General features: G+C 50.6%; 1 protein-coding gene across 7 annotated transcripts in view; it reads left to right on the top strand.

Annotated features, from left to right (window-relative positions):
* Prdm2 (PR/SET domain 2) overlaps window positions 1-16,932 on the top strand; it is a 119,505-nt gene that overhangs the window by 86,114 nt on the left and 16,459 nt on the right. Inside the window, exon 9 of one of the 7 annotated variants that reach the window (XM_077791501.1) lies at window positions 113-1,636. The exons of the other annotated variants lie outside the window; for them this stretch is intronic. Coding sequence (XP_077647627.1) covers window positions 113-125 — 13 coding nt within the window. The 3' untranslated portion in view covers window positions 126-1,636. Of the gene's footprint in view, window positions 1-112; window positions 1,637-16,932 lie in introns of those variants that run through there. 7 annotated transcript variants of the gene reach the window in all.

The following is a 16,932-nucleotide window of genomic DNA, read 5'->3' on the forward strand; positions in this document are numbered from 1 at the left end:
TGCTGTCTTGATAACATTTGTCTTATGGTCGCCTCACCCTTTTCTTTAACATGATCAATTCATACAAGGTTATGTTATGTTGTCATTTATCTTCAGTTTTCTTATTTTCTAGGAACTTCCTGTAGAAAAGCCCCCCAAACAAAACAAACCTTAATTGACTAAAAGATATTGCATGCTCAACTTAGGATAAGCACTACGGCAAAGGATACGAAATCTACCAAGCTTGCAAGACCAGTTGAAGCTGACTCAAAAATCGTAACACAGTTGATTGCCGGCTGGCTTCTTGTTGCCCTGGTTAGAGTCAGGCATCTGCTCCTTCAGTGGTGCCCAGTGTGTGTGCTGGGCTCCCAGGTGACTGAGATCCAAAGAGAAGGGCCCTGTAAGATGGGCTAGATGAACTGGCTCCTCGTCATGGGACTGTAACTCAGATGTGAGTGTGGCCCTTGATTTTGGCACATAGCAGAGAAGGGAATGATTTGAACTTAACCTTGCAAAGCAAGTTCTCTATTTTATCAGTAGTTTATTGTAGATTTCAGGGATGACAGATTCGGATGCACTCATTTTAAAACTTCTCCTCACACACCAGCTCTTGATGCCTTTCTTCTAAATGAATTGTAGACAGAGAGAGGCATTTAGCTGATCTCTTACCCCCCAACCCCCTGCCCCCTTTTTAAATCACAAGCAGATTGCCAGCATAACCGAGAGGAAACCAGATTGGATATGGACTCTTTTTTTATGCCTCTTATAGTGTCATGTTTATATATCCTGATGGACATTATCCTCTCAGATGGTTATCTGGCACTAATTTATAACTATTATATTATGAGAGACTATGTAGCAATATATCAATGCACAGATGCATCCAGGCCTGTAGAGATGTGTGTGTCTACATGTAAGTATAAATGAATTTACATACCAGGTTTTATACTGCAGTCTCTAATAGAGATTAAAATAACAAATTGGCCTCTGCCAAAGTATATGAGTATCATTTCTCCATTCATTTTTATGCCTCCTCCCAAATTAATGACTGAGTTGGTGGAAAATGGCTAGATTTTATTCATACTGTTTTTTGTTCTCAACTTTAAAAAGTAATCTACCTCTTAAAATTTGTAGTTTAATACTTGTTTAGTGAGTTTGTGCCACTTTAACCCTTTCACTATCATTCCCATTTTGTTACATTTCTGTTATGGGGACTTTATGTTGAAATGTTGTATAAAGCATTTGTAGCAGTTTAAAAATAAAATATTTAAAATTATTTAAATTGTTTTGGACGCTTCAATTGTATTATATGTGATTTACATTTTGCATTTTTGTTTGCATTGTTAATCTGGAGAGTGTTCCTGTATGAAGTTCGCTGTTAGTTATTTTATTGCTTCTTGTTGGAGAGTGCTATAAAAGACTATTCTAATGAAAACATTAAAATTTACAATTTGACATACAAAAGGGGTTGTTCTTTGATTTTAACCAATGTAGCCTTGAAAAAGAAAGAGAGGGGAATTAATTATAAACAAGACTGCTGTTTGATACTTTCCCCTTCTAGCATGAAATATATCATTGGCTTGACAGATGTATAAAAAAGATTTTTTATGCTATTGCTGCATATACTTTAATAAATAGGGAAGAATTTGAATGATACATTTTATATCCTTGTAACCAATAAAAACTTTCTAAAAACTTGTGAAAGGACTGCATTTTGTACATAATTGGGAGCACATTAGAGGGAAGGTGAGAGTACTTAGAGGACCAGTCTTGCTTTACACAGTGTGGTCTGTAGTCACCCCCTGGGACCTCTTTTCACCTGTTTCTGTCTGGCATCAGCTGGACATTTGTGATTCCAGTTGTCCCGTCCTATCTAGAGGGTAGACATGTAGTAGGCCAGTGGTGCCAATAGGTACCCTGTGAACTTAATTTGGTACAAGTGACATAAAGGGCTTCATGTACAGGGTCATAGTTTCCTTTGTGCTTGCTGACGATTTTGTTTGTGGGTTGATCTGTTTTTATGGATCTCCTAAGAATGAATGGAAGTGGTAACATTTGGGTTGAAAGTCCTTTCAGAATGGTGTTTTCTGCAGGTGAAAGTGGTTGGATATGAGCAGTGAACTGCAGTCCGGCACCTGAGCAGGTCTTCCTCTCTCACTGTCTCCTTCCTCCTCTGGGGATGGTGGCTCCCTCAGCCTTCTCTGGCCTATGGTGCTCCTATGGTGGGAAAACCCAGGGAGGAGAGACGTGGATGGAAGTTTGGAAATGGTCTTCAGTCTGAGTTTTAAATGCTGTGCTTGCTCGAGCGCTGGACACTCGGCATGCCCTGTGGGGTGGGGAGTGTTGTGAGGTGGAGAGCACTCCTCCTGCGGCGGGAGGCAGACCCGGTCTCCCTCCTGGCCAATCTGCCTGCCTTTCTTCTGTAGCTGTGCCTTCAGTCACAAGCCTGCTCTGGTAGGTTAACTTGGGAGACCTGTGTTTGCTGTGTGTATAGAATGGGAAGGGGCCTAGATGGCCATAGTGTTTACTGGATGAGGATGCTGTCAGACCCCACACTAGACAGTGGGCTGAGTCTCTCGTTGGCCTTCAGTGTCCCCAACCCTAGCTGTAGTGCCTGTGAGCTCAGGAATGAAGATGCTTACTCACTGAAGGAGTCCCCAACAAATTATTATATCTGATCAGGAAGGACCTCTGCCCCATTTTGGTTGCTTTTAAAAAGTCTTCATAGGGTTGAACTTTTTAAAAATTTTTTTAATAATTAAAAAGCTAAGCACTGATAAAGCCTTCTGTCACTCACATTGTTTGAAAGCATCTCACAGTGTTTCCATTGATAAATCCCTGTCTGGGCTCACGGGGCTTCAACTTGAGAGTTACAGGTTCTTTCTAGTGGTTAATCTAGTCAACTTGGTTTACTGAGTGTTTAGTAAAGGCCAGGCTGTATTTGAGGTACTTAGGCTATATCTGTGGACAAAATGGACAAAATCCCAACTTCTGAGCTTATGTTTGCTTGGTGTCCTTTTCCCCTGTTTGATGCTTTGTATTTGAAACCTCCTCATTTTGTCACAAGTCCCCAAAGATAGGTGGTTGGGAAGGTACTTGCTTCGTGTCTGAGGGTGGACATCTACAGGACTGCAGGCCTATGATACTTAAGTCAGGTGACACCAAAATAATGGTTCATTGGACGCATTTAACATTTCATTTATGTGAATTTTGATTTGATATTGAAGCTCACTTTGAATAGATTGACTTAGCCATTAAAAATAAATTTATAAGTGCAGTTTACCTTGAAGATGTATTAGAGCACAGGTAGGTGAGAAGAGGGTTGACGTGGATATACAGGCCACATTGAAAGTGTGTTGAGGACTTGACTGGTGGTTGGGAAAGATCTGCTGTTCACTGAAGGAATCCCCAACATATTATTGTATCTGATCAGGAAGGACCTCTGGCCCGTTTTGGTTGCTGTGTGAACCTTGCAGGTCCAGCAGGTCCTGGGCCACTGCTTCAGGATCTGCTTTCAGTGAATGTTCTAGTACAGCACTGCTGAGGTGTATTTGAAAGTGTGGACAGAGCATTCTCAGAGGCTTGAGGAGCCGCAGCGCTGCCCTTGAGCCCAGTGCTTTCTGAACTTTACCCAGAAAGCCTGTCCCAGCTACTTGTTTCAAGGCCCTGCAGCCAGTTTTTAAAAATTAGACTATTTAGATGAATTGGAAACAGGGTTGGGTAATCTTTTTAAAGGTTCTGGATAATTTCAATGCACACGTTTCTGAATTTATATTGGAAAAAGAATGTGTGCAGCTCTGAAGTGCTGTGGTGTCCCTGTGTTCCTCTTTGAGCCTCACGGTGTCACATCATCCTTATACTCGCTACAGAGCAGGCACTGCTGCTGTTCTTGCTTGTCTGAAGGTTGTGGGGATGATCTCCAGAGCTGGGCTCAGAACTGTGCACCGTTGGCAAGAAAAGGACCAGGGCCTGTCATGCAGCTTCTCCTTGGCTGATTCACGCCACAGTCAGCACTGTTGAGCGCCACCTCAGGTGCTGTTGGACCTTTCCTGCTGCAGGGCCTGCCTTGCTGGCAGGATCTTAAGTACACAGTGCTGTGGAATACAAAGAAGAGAGATGAGGTCCAGATTGTTGGGACAAATGACATCTGCGTTGCCATTAAAATTCTAGACAAAATTAAAACATTCAGGGTCCAAAAAATGGAACAAAATTTGAGATTTGTGAGTGGGTGTGATGTAAGGAAGGAAAATGTAAACTGCTCTGCAGTTGATCTTATGAGCCTGTGTCCCGGTCTCCCCGTTCACCCCCGCCTCCCCTCGTTCACCCCACTTCTTTCCCTGCTGGCCACTCTTATGCTCCTTCCTTCTCCAGAGTTGTTGGAAATGATCTAAAGAGATTTTGAGTGAATTTAATGTGGTTTTTGAGTGCTTGCTGCCTGCTCCATACTGTGTTAACCATTTTTAAAGCTTGAATCTTCACCGACACCCCGTGAGGTTGGTGTCGTTCGCATGCAGGGAGCAGACTTGGAAGTGCCATGCTCAGGGCACCCACAGCTCTCAAGTACAGGTGGAGATCTGAACTGCTTCTGGGCCCACTCTTCTGTTGATCATCTGTAGGTTTTTAGAGTTTGATTTCTTCTATTTGCAGAATACAGGCCTTGATATCTTCTCAATTAAAGGCTTTGCCACATTCGGGACTGAATGGGGGCAGTTAGGTTATGGGTGACGTTGTCTTCCTGGTCAGGGAGGTTGCTCATTAGTCGGGGGCTGCGAGAGGCCAACTTCCATCCACTTTCCCTCCTCACAGTGGAATATGCCTCTCTTCCCCTCTCCAGGCGGCCGGCTAGCTCAGTCCATTGGCTTTTAAAGCCTCTGCCTCATCAATAGTCTGACTGTTCAGCAGAAACCAAGCTCATTGTCACGCTGCCCTTTGGTCTTGAAAGTGATTCAAAGAAGGCAGCCAGGAGTCATCGTGAGTCCCAGGTGTTGCTGGAGACGTGACCTTCTGAGTCATAATTCCAAACGAGGCTGATCCAGGCCCACCTCCCACCTCAGCAAGTAGTGCCTTGGGTGCCATAAAACATCTGCCCATAGCAAGTTGTTTTCAAAGTATAGGATTAGGGCTTGGAGTGGGCGTGCAGGCTTCATTTGCTTTCAGGATTAAGACTAAGAATTGAAAAAACCATCCTGAATGCCGTAAATTACATTATGAAATTACATTCAATTGTGAGCTAATAAAAGAGGCTTGGAAATACTTTAATTATTAGAGTAAACCCGTTGGCTATTGCGGTAGTAGGACTTGTATGTGCTTGCATTTTCCACCTCCCCTGTGCCGACTGGATTTCTTTTCAATTCCTCCTGATAGAAAATGTTAGGAAATTCAGGCAGAAGTTGTAGATGAACATATTCTAGAAGACAGTCCCTAAGTGTGCCTGTCCATGTCTAGCTGCCCATTTCTGAATGCCCCTCGATAAGTGCTGCCAAGTAACTCAGTGAGTGGAGCCAGAACTGGAGTGTCACTTGGTAACGGCAGGGTCTTAGGATCTTAAAGGACAGTTTGTGTTCTGAGCAGGAACATATTTAAACTGAAAACACTTCTATATCAGCGTTTAGACAGGAGCCGCTGTATACTCTCTAGAGTATACAGCTGTATACTCCACTTATATAGCTTCTGAAGATTAGCATTAAGTCTAAACGTAAAACAGGGCTCGTGTCAATAAGACCTGGAACTTTCTGCACAGGTAAGTGAGTAATGAAAGGGTATTTAGGCCATAGGATACAGTTGTGATTTTATTTTTTAGCATAGAATTTCAATTTAAAATAATTGGATTTTTTAGTACTTCATTTTGCCAAAATATAATAGTTTAATATTCTTTATTGGAATGAAGTTATTTAAAACTCAGATGGCTTCAATTTTCCTTGCAGTTACATTCTCTTCTCACTTGCCTCTTATAATCATATGCAGTCCTTGCCAGCCCAGCGAGAGTGCAGGAGCATTTTCAGATGGCTTCTATTGCCAAGCTATTATTGGATTTGTGAATTAGGGCATTTTCTCCTGTAGTGATTCAGTCGGTCAGCCATTCAGAAAACGGCTTCACACTGTCAGCCTGGATCGTCAGGGTGTCTGGCTGCACGTCTGATGGACTCTGGTCAGAGAGCAGCCCGGTGTACTGGGACTTTGAGAGGACCCGCGGGATGCAGCAGGCCTCTGTGAAGGGAGCTGAGGGTATAGACTGGCCGTTCTTACAGGAGGGGCTCTATTCTGAGTGTGTCCCATGGCTTAACTGATTTTAAGATCTTCCTACCTGAACAGCATAATGTTCTCATTTACAGATAAAGAGGGGCAATATCACAGCTGTAGAGGGGAACCCCAAACATGCACCTAATTCCAGAATCACTGCACTCAACTGCAGCATGAAAGCCACCTGGTTCACTTGGGTTTTGGAGTCTTTTTTATTTTCCAACTTTCTTGGCCCTCAATGCAGACTGATGCTGATGTCATCATTCAGAGCGTGGTTTTGTTGCAGAGAGGTTGTGGAGTGGGAATTAGCATTGGCTTTGAACTGCTGATCTGGGATTTCATTCCCTGGGTATCCTTTGTAACAGGCGGCCTGGTCTGCAGTGGAATCACACCTGCTTTCACCCCTGCTGTGTTAGGAGTGGTATGTTTTCCTAGGAAATATTCGATGATTGGTGGCCATGCTGGCTCTGTGTCCTGGATGGCGTTGGCAGTGACTTCTAATGCTATTCAGTGCCAGGCACTCAAGTGCTCACAGTAGTGAACCTCAGAAGGTGCCAGTGAGCAGCCACAGGGCTGGTAATCCACCCCAGTAAGGGGCAGGATGTGGGTGATGAACTTGGGTGTTGGTGATGGCTTCGGAACCTTTGGAGGAGGCTACTGGGGAAAGTGCTCACACTTTCCAAAAGCCCTGAGAGACAGAAAAGAATCTTTATGGAGGCTGAGAATGTGGTCACAGCCCTTTCCTCTCCTTTCTCTGCCATGGTGTTCTGCAAGGCGCTCAAGCCTTCTGTGCATTCTGTTAGGACTCACGCTTGTCTATTGCCCGCTCCCTCCACGGAGGAGGCTACGTTCCTGGCATCTGGAATAGTGCCTGGCAGGCAGTAGTTGCTAAGGAAATGTTTGTTAAGTGGAATCTTTGAATTCTGGCTGTGTCTCATACTCTCACTAGAACCTTAACCCCTGCAAGTTACTTAACCTCTCTGAACCTGGTTTTCTGTATGTCAAATTGGGGTGATCAACCTGATCACAAAGATCACTGTGAAGACATCAGACAACACCTGAAAGACCACAAGTGCTGCCCACCATCGTAAGTGCCATCACCAGGAGCTGCTGTCATTATTAGTGTTATTCAGAGGTGTTCTCTTGAATCCCAGTTTGGGTCTGGTGGGAGGTCGAGGCTGCTGCTCATACCTGTGCTGTGTGAGATTTCACAACAGCCTGGATTGCTGAGGCCAGATCATTCCTGCCTCTGCCTGTGACTCTGCTGCTTCCGCCAGCAGGAACACCAAGGGCCTTCACTGTGCCTCAGCAGGGCCAGAGCTGTTCATATATGTACCCGGTAGCTAGCTGCCTTTCTGTGGCTCCCCGCCCTCCGCACATATCAGAGGTAAAGAGAAGCGAGGAGCTGTGACGACAGGAAATCATTTTCAAGTTGAAGTGAGAAAAGTGATTCATTTTTATTCTGTCACTCCTCCACAGGACTTTTTATATTTATATCTTGGTTTTGGACTTCAGAGCCAAATATAAATTTTCAAAGGCCTGGGTTCAGAAGAAAACATTTCATTAGCTCTATGAAACCAGGAGAACTCAGCCAAGGACCTTGATTTGCTGAGATCACATGACGCTTGAAAGTTCTCGCCATCCACTGCAGAAGGGCTGTGCATGTATTAATCCATTTGGTCTTTACAACAACCCCATGAAGTGAGTACTTTTATGTCCTCCCATTTTACAGATGGGGACACAAAAGCAAAGGAAAGCTTCACAGCTTGAGGTCACAGAGATGCTAGGAATGCAGTCCAGGTGGTCCCTCTCCTCTTCATTGTGCCTCTGCCTCTTGTTCACTGATCTAGGAGCGGGGAACAGAAGGCAGCCCCTGGCACGCCCCTGCCACTGCCTTCTGGTGGCATCTCCTTTAGGAAGCAAAAGGACCTGCCCTAGAGGACAAGAGGCACCAGCTGAAGAGACCAGAAAATACCGGGAAGTAAAGAGCTGAGGTCCTCCTAGGAGAGGTCCCTCTTGGGTGCTTGGCACGCCTGCGTCCACCTGCTCGATGTTGGGGAGGAGGGCACTGGCCATCTGGAGAACAGAACCTGGCTCACTGGTGTCAGCGTTTCTTCCATCTTTTCATAGAAGGCTTTTTGTGCCACCGTGGGCAGGTGGCTTTTCACTTGCATGGGGAGCAGCTGCCTGGGGTGCAGCTAGAGCCTGGGGCTCAGTTTGCACTTGGAAAAAGAGGGCCAATGTCCCTGGGTCTGCTTTGGATGCAGGCAGGGGGCTGGTTCTGCTGCGCCAGGTGTGTGCTGCTGTGATCTCACTGTATCCCCACTTACCTGCTGTCCTCTGGATACTGTCACCTTCCCTTGAAGGCTCTCAGTAGCCATCAGCTAGCACTCCCCTGTGGAAAGGGACGCCGTGAGTGATTCCAGCATGCGGGACTTAGAACTGCCACACAGTGAGCCGAGAGCTTGAGATGCCATCTCTCCTTGAGGAGGCGGCGTCCTTACCCTGGTCTCCCTGTCCTTGGTGATGGTGTGATCTGCACGCCTTGGTCTCCCTCAGACCTGCTTGGTGGGAAGCCAGGCAGTGGGGCTGGGCCTCGTGAGAGCACCCAGGAGCCACCCCAAGGGATAAGCGTGTTAATCCTAGGATGGGGTTTTCTGATCCAGTTTGCTCACGTTCAGTTAGCCAGGTCTCTGCTGTTGACTCTTTGCTGGTGAGTGCCGTTGCCAGGCTAGTGACCTCTAGACAGGAGAGTGTGCAGTGTGACAAACGCATGACTGTAATTTCCCCCCTAAGCTCCTAAAAATGTGTTCAACACTGAGTAGTGGAGAGAATGAAGTGTGGGTGCAAGGGTGGAGACAGTCCGCACCAGGGGGGACCTTAATTCTCAAGCAGAATAGTTGTCTTCCCCATCGCCCTCCATCCTTCCATCTGTGTGGATAGTAGGTCTTGTGTTTGGTGCCAGGTGCTTATGAGCGACAGAGCTGGTGGCTTTTGGTCCTTTGGTTGTAGTCTCGTCATTCTACCCCAGGGCTGATGGGTTTCTCTTCCTGATTTGGGATACTGCTCTGGAATTTTTTTTCAGAAGTTATCTAATAGCCACGTATTTTAGGCTACTTTGAATTTTACAAGTGAGTTTGGTGAAATTGAATCTGGTAACCTTGCCCTCAGGTGGGACCAGCCGCGTCTGTCTGTATCAGTAAACTGGCGCAGCACATGGTGTAAAGTATGTACTGTGCCAAGTTATTTCGTCGCTGCGATTAATGATATGTTTCTACCTTTTAAAATATTTTTGAAGCTTCAGATGGAGCCTGCTAGTGCCAGCTAACATCAGGCCTTGCATTAAGGCGATGTTCTGAGTCGTGTGGGACACGTGATTCGTGGGGGGAGCATCTTGCTCACCCAGTGTGAAGGGTCCTGTTAATTTGAACTTGAGAAGCTGCGGCTCCTGCCTGTGCCCCGGCTGGGTAAAGGAGCTCAATCTGTGGTCTTGCTGATGCTGGCTCTGTGGACCACCTACAGCAGAGTCACTGGGTGGTTTGGTGAAAGTGTCAGACCTACTAAGTCATAATCTCTGGGGTGGGACTTTGAAATATTCACTAAATCAGCGTCTCTGAGGAGTCTTAGCCAGACCTCAGAGTTCTCCATTCCGTCTTGGGAGAAAGATGAGTAAGGTGGATCATGCCGCTCATCACTTTAATTTTTACTCTTTGGCCTGTAATTTTGGGTTCTTTCCCTTCGCTTACTTACAGTCCCTGGTGGATTCCAGCACTTCTCACCTCTCAGAGGTACTTCACTGTGCTTGTCCTATTCCTTGTGACCCACGGCACACGGTCTGGGGCGTCTTGAGAGTGGGATACTTCTGAGTGCCCAAGCAGAGTTGGAATCGTGGTGCGTCGACTTGTCGTGGACCAGCTTGGTACAGCCCAGCACCTGCCTGTGCCCACTCCCCACTCCACCAGCTGTTGCAGCACCGTGGAATGATGGGGTCAAGGAAACCAGGTCCTAGAGTCAGGCTACCTGTGTGCCCTAACTTGTGGCTTCTGAGTTTGAAATGAGTTTTGAAACCCTAGAGCCCCCAGGAGGCTGTGCTGCCCGGCTTGTTGCCTCAGGCATTGGGGAGACCCCCACCCCGCCCGTGTCCACACTGGCTCACTGCCCCACACCCCAGTCCTCGGACTCGGCCTGTCTGACCCACGCTGAACCTCCCAAACTTCAGTATTTCTTCAGATTGTTAAATTTAGTTTGGGGACCTAAAAATGGGGTGACCCTTTTCCTGGCACCTTTGTCCCTGACACCAAGAGCTCCCTCTGCAGAGACACCCAGTGCATGGTGATGGGCACCTTCCCTCACATGGCTCTTTGCAGTTTTGCTCAAGATTTTAAGGAATCCCCTTCTTGTTGGACCTCAGCCCTGGTTGGCTGTGCTGTGCCGCAGGCCTGGCTGTGAGCGAGGCTGTTCCCATAACTGGCTGCCCAGCCGGTTGACTTCCCTGTCGCCTGTGAGTCAGAGCTGCCTGCTAAGGTGATTCAGCTGACGAAATCCAAGGGCATTGGCCTGGGCACTCTGCTGAAGGAAGCAGGCCTCAGCCCTCTCCAGGAGTCCCCTGCCTGGGCAGTACTGGCTTGAGGACACTTTTGCAAAAGCACAGGGACTGAGAGTGTGGAGTGGCCCCAGAATTGTACTGAAATTTTGTTAGAATACCAGCTGTAGCTAAAAGGACATGATTGAGACTCAAGCCCAGCCTGCCATATTAATGTGCACTCTATTGCCTCTGACGTCCTGGCCACTGCTCACGGGGGAGCCCTTGCGCTTCATTTCCCAGCAGCCTAGTTCAGTGCATGCCAAAGGCCACTCTGTTTAGTTTCCAGACCTGTTTATGCCACTTGTATTTATTGTTGCACTTGTATGATTTAATAGACATCATTCAAACTAAACTTGTTTCTAAAACAGCAGCTGCGCCAGAGGCACAGGCCTGTATCTCAGGAGGCTGAAGCAAGAGGCACCCACATTTAAGGCCAGCCTCTAAAATTTAATGAAACCCTGTCTCAAAACAAGGTGTGGCTGGGGATGTGGCTCTAGTAGGACACCCCTGGGTTCAGTCCCCAGTATAAAAAAAAATAAAAAGAAAAAAGTTATAGCCCAATTCGTTGGGGAAGAGCAGCGGTTAGATGTATGGGGAGCAGGGTGGAAACGAGGCGTGGGAAGGTGTTTAGTCATATTGCTTTTTATAAGGGTTTCACTTTGAGAACTAGAAATCCTAGATGATGCACCATGGACCTGATCTAGTCAGGAAAGGCAGAGTGGATGTTGGCATTCATTCTCTCTCTCTCCTCTCTGGCGTGGAGCTGGGGCTGTGCTGTCTGACCCCAGCGCTGTTCTAGGCACTGAAGGACCTAGCAGAGAACAAAGGGAGATTCTTACTTGTGACATTCTAGTGACAGACAACAAACCAGCATATACAGAGTGTCAGCTGGGGAGCACTGCAGGGAGAAGTAGGATGGGGAATACAGTTCTGCAGAGAAGGGGGTGGTTCCCAGTTTAAACATCCGGGTCAGGAAGCCTGGCCCAAACAGGGGCGTTTAAGCAAAGGCTTGGAGGTGAGGGCCAGGTCTGTTGGCCCCCCAGAGAGCACTGGCACCAGAATAGCGCGTGCAAAGGTCCTGAGGTGGAATCTTGTGCACGCTTAAGGGGCGGTGGGGCCAGGCTGAGGGTCAGGGGGTAGCCAGGACCAGTCAGAGTTGGTTGTTGCAGCCACTCTGAAGACTGGGCTTCTACTCAGTGGAAGTCATCAGAGAGCTTTAGAGGAGGAACAGTACCATGTGATGTGCCTTTTAAAAGGCTCTCTCTGCTGGTCTGTTGAGAACAGACCCAGAAGGGTGGAGTAGAAACAGGCCAGTCAGGACGGAGTGGCTGCTCCTGCTGTCACAGCCGGGTTCTGGACTTGTCTCAGAGAAGTTGGCTGAAGGCTGGGGAGGGCTATTGGTGAGGGACGGCCAGGGGAGTGGAGGGTCCTCGGGAGGAGCTGGGGACTAGAAGCAGCAGGTCTGTCCCCACATGCGGGCCCTGGGCCATTTAAGCTCGCCCTGCTGTCACATCAAGGCGGGGGCAGGGGAAGATGCAGATTCAGGGTCCAGAGGAAAGGACCAGGCCATGTGGCAGTCGGGGGAGCCCCTGCTACACGTGGTGCCAAGGCCAAGACCAAGGCCAGGGATTGGGATCCCAGGGAGTGAGCGAGGGGAGAGAAGACGCCTGGAGCAGGTGTGCCTCCTCCCCCAGATGAGGAAGCCTCGTAGAGGCCCCCAAGGCCGAGTGCTTCCCTGTGCAGGGAGGAGGGAGAAGGGCCCCAGGGGCTTCGCAGCTGACCCTGGCAGACACCTGCCTGCACTGGGATCCAGAGGGCAGGGGAGACTTGGGCCTGGCCCACTGCGCGCCCTGCAGGCCCTGAGGAGGGAGCGGGGTAGGGCCACTGCAGGAGTGACTGGAGTGAGGGGCCCTGGAGGAAGGAGGGAACTGCCGGAACATCCCCGCCCTGTGGTGGGCGGAGGGGGCCCTGGGGCTGCGGCCCTGGGGAGGAGCTGGGCTCGGGTGGAGGAGGCGCCCAGGGCGCTGTGGGTCTTCCACACTGTCTGGCCCTGTGCAGTGGGAAGCAGGAGGGGAGGAGCTCCCGGAGAGGGGAGCGGGACCCTGGCCTGGGTGGGAGGGCTGCCGGAGGCGCTGCGGGCCACGTGCGTGGGAATGGGAGCTCAGAAAGGACGCCGTACCCCTGCTTCTAGGGGAGGGTTAGGGTGTCCCCACTGGGATTCTTGTTTTGAGTGGCCCCCCTCTGGGCAGCACACAGAGGAAGAGGGTCTGCCCGTGTTGTCGCAGGTACCGTGCGGGCTGGGTGCAGTGCTTCCCCTGCGGCCATGGCTGGCCTCATGCCTTGGCACTGAGAGGGTGGGCGACTAGCTCTACCGCTGGTGGGGGAGCTGGGCCTTTCAGACGCTAAGCCTCCCACACCTGGACTTCTCGGCCTCCCTAGGAGCAGGACTCAAGCCAGGTGTGCCCGAGGGCCTCCCCTGCAACAGCCGGGGCCAAGGACTGAGAGTGCCTTCTGGTGGAGGTGGCAGGGATGGGGTCCCGGCAGGAGGCTCTGCATGCGGAGGCCTGCTCTCCTGGTCGGGAGTCGAGGCTCTGCGCCCCATTTCTGAATCATGAACTATTCACCGGTCTGCACAGCAAGTGCATGAGTCCCTGTCTTGTCCAGGGAAGCAGCTGCCCACAGCCACCATCGGCTCACCTGCAATTTCTCTTGGGGAGGGTTATTTTTTTTCTCAGAAAAACCATTTCTGCTGGAGGCCAAGACTGGCCCCATCTAAAGTCCATGACCTGTCCTCAGCTGCCCAGAAGCCCTGGGATCTGCTACTTACAAAAGGCCAAACATCCTGTGTTGCCGGATCTGTCACTTGAAGTTCCTGAAAGGCCTAAGGAGACTTGAGTTCTTGACCCCGTCTCTCTCAGTGTGCAAATGCCCCCAGGTCCCTGTGTGACACTTAGAGCCTGAGCCCCAGTGAGAGCAGGAAAGAGTTGGGGATGGGGTTGGGAAGCAACAGAAGGGCCCCCTCTGTGCCAGCATGGGTCATTAGGGGCAGAAATCTCTCTCCTTGGGGTGAAGTCATCTATGACCCCTCCCCACCCCCTGCATGGAGTAAAGCAGAAGGCAGCATCACCCAGGGAAGCAGGTCCCAAAGCGGCTCCGTCTTCCATTGAACCCAAGTTTGAGGGCTCGTGGGCACGTGCCTCGTTTCTGTGGCCAGGCCCCCCATGCTGAGTGCTGCTAGGCTCTCCTTCTTCTCAGCAGGGTTCAGTTTTTAATTATATATTACGCAGTGAAGTTCCCCTTCTAGAACATTCCTTCGCAAAGGCTGAGGCCAGGTCTGCTCCCTGCTGGATTCCCAGGCCAGCCCAGGTCAGTGCGCACGCTCCTTGGGCATCTCCTTGGGCATCTGCAGCTCTAACCAAAGGTGGGTCAACAATATTTGGGAAACAATCGCATCTGCCCTGACCATGGAGAGACTTCTCCCTTGTCATTCTCTAAACATGATTTATGCAAATAAAGCGCCCTTTCATATAAGGGCTTGAGCCTCCGCAGATTCTGTCACGGGAGTCCTGGAGCCCATCCCCTGTGGTTGCCAAGGGACGGCCAGGAGGTGCGGCTTGAAGGTAACTTGAACATCTGGTTCTGACCCACCGTGGGTCAGCAGGCCTGTGCACTTTGGTGGCCCCAAGGACGTCCCTCCATGGTAGCCCAGCACATGTGCAGAGTTGGAAGTCAGATTCTTACAGAGAGAACCAAGCTGAGTTTAGAACATGTATCTTCTATGACTGATTTTAGAGAATTTCCATTCAAAAAGGTAAAATTAAAATATATTTGTGATGCTTAAAGGGCACCCCCTGCAGCGCAGCATAGGCCTCTGAGCAGAGCAGGCTTCTTTGGGTCCCCAGAAGACATCAGGCTGCTCCCACCACACCCACAGAAACTGATAGGTTATCAGATCAGTGGGGGAAATGTGTCTGGGCACATGACAAGCTGTCTCCTCCTCTTGGGGGTCTGAACTGCCTGGCAGCGCGTGAAAAGCCCAGGAATCCCAGAGACCCACCTGTTTGACTTCACAGGCCCATGCTCTACCGGCAAGTGACTTGGACTTCAATCCTGACCCTTGTGTGTTCTTGGGCAAGTTGCCTAACTCCTCTGTGCCTTGGTTCTTCATCTGTGAAATGCAGAGTACCCGTCTCATAAAGTTCTTGTGAGGATTCGATCTACTGCTTATGTCCAACACTTAGCACAGAGTAAACTGCTGTGACTCGTGGTCATGACAGCGTCCGGGCCAGGCCCACTGAAGGCTGTTTGGCAAATGCTGGTAGCATGGATCATTAGGAGGGCCTCATTCCATCCTGCCCTGCTTGGCCTTGAGCCCCTGGGCTCCATGAGTGTAGCCCCTCTTGCCCAGGGAACGAGTGGCTGGCTCCCCACCTGAACAGGGTGCAGAATCTGGTGAGGGCTGAGCCACCTGGACCGCACCAGACAGCGCCACGTCTCATCGCTTGTGCATCAGGCTGGACTCCCCAGTGGGCCGCCTTCCAAGCTGTCAGCGGGAGACAGGGCTTTTGGGGTGGTGGCAAGGGATGGGGAAGGCGCTTGAGTGGCCCTGCCTCCCATCCCATGCTTGCTGAGGACGAGCCCCTGCCTAGGGTGCCCTTGCCTTTGGGCAGCATCGGCTGCCTGCTCATACCTGTTTAGGCACGTAGTGAGCCGTGTCTGGGACGCCCTGCCAGCCGGCCGTGCCAGCCTTCCCAGGCAAGCTAGGATGGCCCCCTGGGCAGCCAGGGAGCCCCCTGCGCTCCCGTACCTTCTCCATGGAGGTGAGAGCGGTCGCCTCAACAGCATCCCCAGGCTGCTCCGTGCCCTCCATCTGCGCCCAGCAGAACACCAAGTTCTGGGAGTCCTGGTGCAACACAGGGCTTGGGAGGCGCCTCGTGAGGGTGGGGCTCTTCCCTGACCTGTCTTCTAACTGCTTTGCCCTAGCTCAGTGGTAGCAGTGATGAAGTCCGAGGGTCCCGGTGACTCCTACCTTTTGAAGAACTTTCCTTCCAGGGTGTCGCAGGAGAACACCTCTTGCTGTCCCAGCCAGGGAGTCTGCCTTGGCCAGCATTGGGCCCCTGCTCATACTTGGATTTGGCCATGTTTCCTTCTCTGCTTCCTTCCCATTCTTGGGAGTTGTTTTTGTTTTTTTGAAGAAAGCAGGCTATTGTGGCTCAACTGGAGGGAAAGCGGGGGTAGGAGACGGCAGCTGGGGCCTGCTGCAGCCATGCTGGGGTGCTGGGAAGCTCAGGGCGCCACTCCCCTACCTACCTGGGCAGGGCAGGGGTGGGGACGTGCTTCCTGCAAGGCTGACATCCCTGGCCTGGAAGCCCCGTGCTCATCATCGCAGGGAGGGTCTGTTGAAGAGGCCCGAGGCTGCAGAGTCGGTTCACCACATTGCACAACAGGGGAGCTCGCCCCAGGTTTGGCCAGGACCTTGGCAGTGAGCAAAACCTTCGGGAAGCCAGGTCCTAGGAGAATTTGGTTCTTGAGCCTTGTAGACGGGCACACTTGGGGTTTGAATGACAAACCTGTTTCCAGGTTTGCTGTTTCAGGCTTGGGGAGCATTCCCTGAGCACCCCAGTGCTGGGGTGGGGCTGCTCCATGGGAGAGAAATGGGTGGGTTCCACTGCTTCCTGGGCTGGCTGTCCACCGGGCTGTTCCAGAATGTCTGTGCGCTCGCTGGGCAGCGCCTCCCGGGTTCCTGTCCACGTCTGTTGGGGCTTCACCTTACACTCCCTCCCCAAATAAGGAGGGAGCCAGTCCTGTCCCCACTTTCTCAAGAGCTGCGTGTGTGTGGCCACGAGTGACTTGCACACTCGTGCTCAGGGTCCTCGTTTGGCAGTGCGTGGCCAGCGCCTTCCTTTCCTGGCAGGCAGGGAGACAGCCCCGGGATCTCCTCGCTGGCGGCTGCCGGCCAGGCCTGCCTTCCTGCTAACTGGGTCAGGTGCTACCAGCTGGTCACATGTTGGGACTTAGAGATCTGGCCAAACTGGTTCGGGGAACTTGTGGCCTTTGAGACCTCGAGACTTGGCCTGAAAGCCCCACAGGCAGGGCATGCTGGTCTTCAGGTGTGCAGAGGCCTTCAA

The sequence above is a fragment of the Urocitellus parryii genome, chromosome 11, assembly GCF_045843805.1.
Source record: "Urocitellus parryii isolate mUroPar1 chromosome 11, mUroPar1.hap1, whole genome shotgun sequence".
In the NCBI taxonomy this organism is placed as follows: domain Eukaryota; kingdom Metazoa; phylum Chordata; class Mammalia; order Rodentia; family Sciuridae; genus Urocitellus; species Urocitellus parryii.